The sequence below is a fragment of the Poromitra crassiceps genome (assembly GCF_964638095.1).
Source record: "Poromitra crassiceps genome assembly, chromosome: 12".
Taxonomy (NCBI): domain Eukaryota; kingdom Metazoa; phylum Chordata; class Actinopteri; order Beryciformes; family Melamphaidae; genus Poromitra; species Poromitra crassiceps.
Window position 1 is genome coordinate 9945674 of NC_139632.1, and position 2428 is coordinate 9948101.

At 46.3% G+C, this 2428-nt stretch overlaps 1 protein-coding gene across 1 annotated transcript in view; it reads right to left on the reverse strand.

The window, feature by feature from the left end:
• Positions 1-625: 625 nt before the first annotated feature.
• Positions 626-2428, reverse strand: part of LOC310786602 (retinal Mueller cells isomerohydrolase-like) — a 16164-nt gene continuing 14361 nt past the window's right edge. The window contains exons 11-13 of the mRNA XM_083647831.1: positions 2388-2428; positions 1764-1936; positions 626-700 (exon numbers count right to left, since the gene is read on the reverse strand). The exon at positions 2388-2428 is cut by the window's right edge and continues 71 nt beyond it. Coding sequence (XP_083503957.1) covers positions 1791-1936; positions 2388-2428 — 187 coding nt within the window. The 3' untranslated portion in view covers positions 626-700; positions 1764-1790. The remainder of the gene's footprint in view (positions 701-1763; positions 1937-2387) is intronic.

Below are 2428 nucleotides of genomic sequence, written 5' to 3' on the forward strand. Positions count from 1 at the left end.
ATCTAGGCTAGCCTGAATGCAGGTAGCCATATTGGTTTCTGCATATTCTCAGTGGACAGCAGCTTATAGCCAAGTGAGACCATTTCAGCATGAAAAAAAGGGAACAAGATATGCAAAGGACAGATATCAACAGAAACACAAACAGGGTTCAAGTCAAAATTGACAGGATTTCAAAACAGCTCCTTCCAAGGTATAAAGTGAATATTTTTGTCTATTTCATCCATTATTAGGCTATAGTTATTTAGTAACTGTTAGCACAGCATTCACTGTTTCCAGTAAGCTTGATAAGCATTTTATTGAATATACTTTACTAAACATTTTATGTTTGAGTTATCTAATCTTGTCTTGCTGCAGCAGCGTGGCAAATTAAGGCTCCAACTCTAGAAGGTAACAACAATGGTATTTGTGTAATGAGCAGACCCGACTCGGGACAGAACCCCAAATTAGCAGATGAGACTTCCAACGATGTTCAATGACCTTTGACCTTTACTGGAGGATCAGTCTTTACACGGAATAGCACAGTATGAAATAGAGGGAGCTAAGAACAGGGCGGTGTGGCTGTGGCGACGTCGCACTGGAGGCACCCGGCCCACTGGGGGTCAGGAGAAGAGACTTGAGGTTACCGGTTCGAGTCTGCTGGCTGGTGGCTTGGAGTGGCTGGCGGCAGATGAAAGACAGCACGGGTTGAATCCTCCGGTAGCTGCGGGCAGCAAGAGCTTGAGATAAACCATGGCTATGGCTAAGTAGAGTGACAGGCTAAGGGTTAATCCTTTGACAAGATACAATACGTTTCCTATCACTGACTGTGAACTACTGGTGTCGAGTCCCCAATAGTGGTTTAACAATCTGACGAAGTTCATCGCTTGACAGGAAGCTTCTAATAAAGCCCAGTTGATTGTCATCACCTGCCGCTCCCAGCCCGAGCCTAAATTGAAGGTGTGAGAGTGGAGGGAGACAACAAGCAGACAGGGAGAGAGGCCTCATGACAAGTTAACCTGGCATGAAATGGGTTTTCACCCTTTGGTATGACATGATTTGGTATGTTCAAGTGCAATATTTCTAAGTGCAATAATACATTGGTGCAATGTAAGGGTTTTCATTGTTTTATGCAATCACTATCTGTGCAATCTTTTCTGTTCCAGGGTGTTCAGGCGAAAGAGTTCCCCAGGATGTCCGAGCACCTATATACTGTAGGTCTGGGTGGGACGATAGGATAGCAGAGGAAGGAGAGGGGGAGGGGGAGGGGGTTTCCTGTGTGTTTTTTTGGACTACATGTATATTGTTTATACACTGTAGTATTTATTATTATCCAGGTGAATTACCTATGGCAGAGTATATAAGACAAGTGTACATCTGACTCTGCGGTTGGTAGGACCCTGGAGAGTTGCTGATGGCCATACTCCTCATTTTTACCATGTTGAAGCACTTTTGTTTCTGTCATTTTTGTTGTTGGTTGGTTGCACCGTACCGCTGATTCTTTGAATCCAGCCGCTAATCGGGTCAAGGCTAACTACAAGCTTCATGTACATTTTCATCTTTTTCTATCTTACCTATTATAACATACAGCATGAATTGACTCATTAGCAGATAATTAGTCAGATAATTAATGACAAATTCTTGATCAATCTTGCGCATATATCATGATGAAGGTGAGGTTGGGGTCATGTGTACATACCCTGGTTAGGATGGAGGTGAGGTGGGGTCATGGCTTGTACATGCCTGGTTAGGATGGAGGTGAGGTGGGAGTCATGGCTTGTACATACCCTGGTTAGGATGGAGGTGAGGTGGGGTCATGGCTTGTACATGCCGTGGAAGGTGACAGGGATGAGGGTGGTGACCTCGGCCCTTGCGAGCTCTCTCAGGTTCCTGGCATCTAGCAGCAGCAGCACGCCTGGCCGCTCTGCCCCCGGCTTCACCACGACACTCAGCAGCACACCTAGGACACAGGAGGTTAGAGTGTGTGTGTGCTGGGAGAAGTCGACAGGCTATGTGCGGATTCTACTTCTTTTATTGGTAGATTATTGTTTGTCCAGCACCTGCTCCTCAAGTGGATGTGCGTGCTTTCCCTGTGAGAGGTCAAAGGCCCCCTTTGAAAATGGCCACGCCCATTTTTTCCACGCCAGAATTTAGCCTAAATCTGGAGCATTATTTAGCTCCCTTCCCGATGGGCTAGCATCACATCGTTGGTACCAATGGATGCCTTAGGTCATCTAGTTTCATATGATACTATTCTCTTAACTCTAGGTTTAAAACTTAGCCCGCTACAGCCTCGGAAAGGCTTCAACTGAAACCCTAACCCCCAGTAATGTCGGCCAACGTCCACGGGACATGTCCCCCCTGTCTCTATGGAAATGTTGCCCTTGTGTGTGCGTGTGCGTGCGTGGTACCATCGTCCTCCTCTGTAGCTCCAGGTGTTGGTACAAACAGC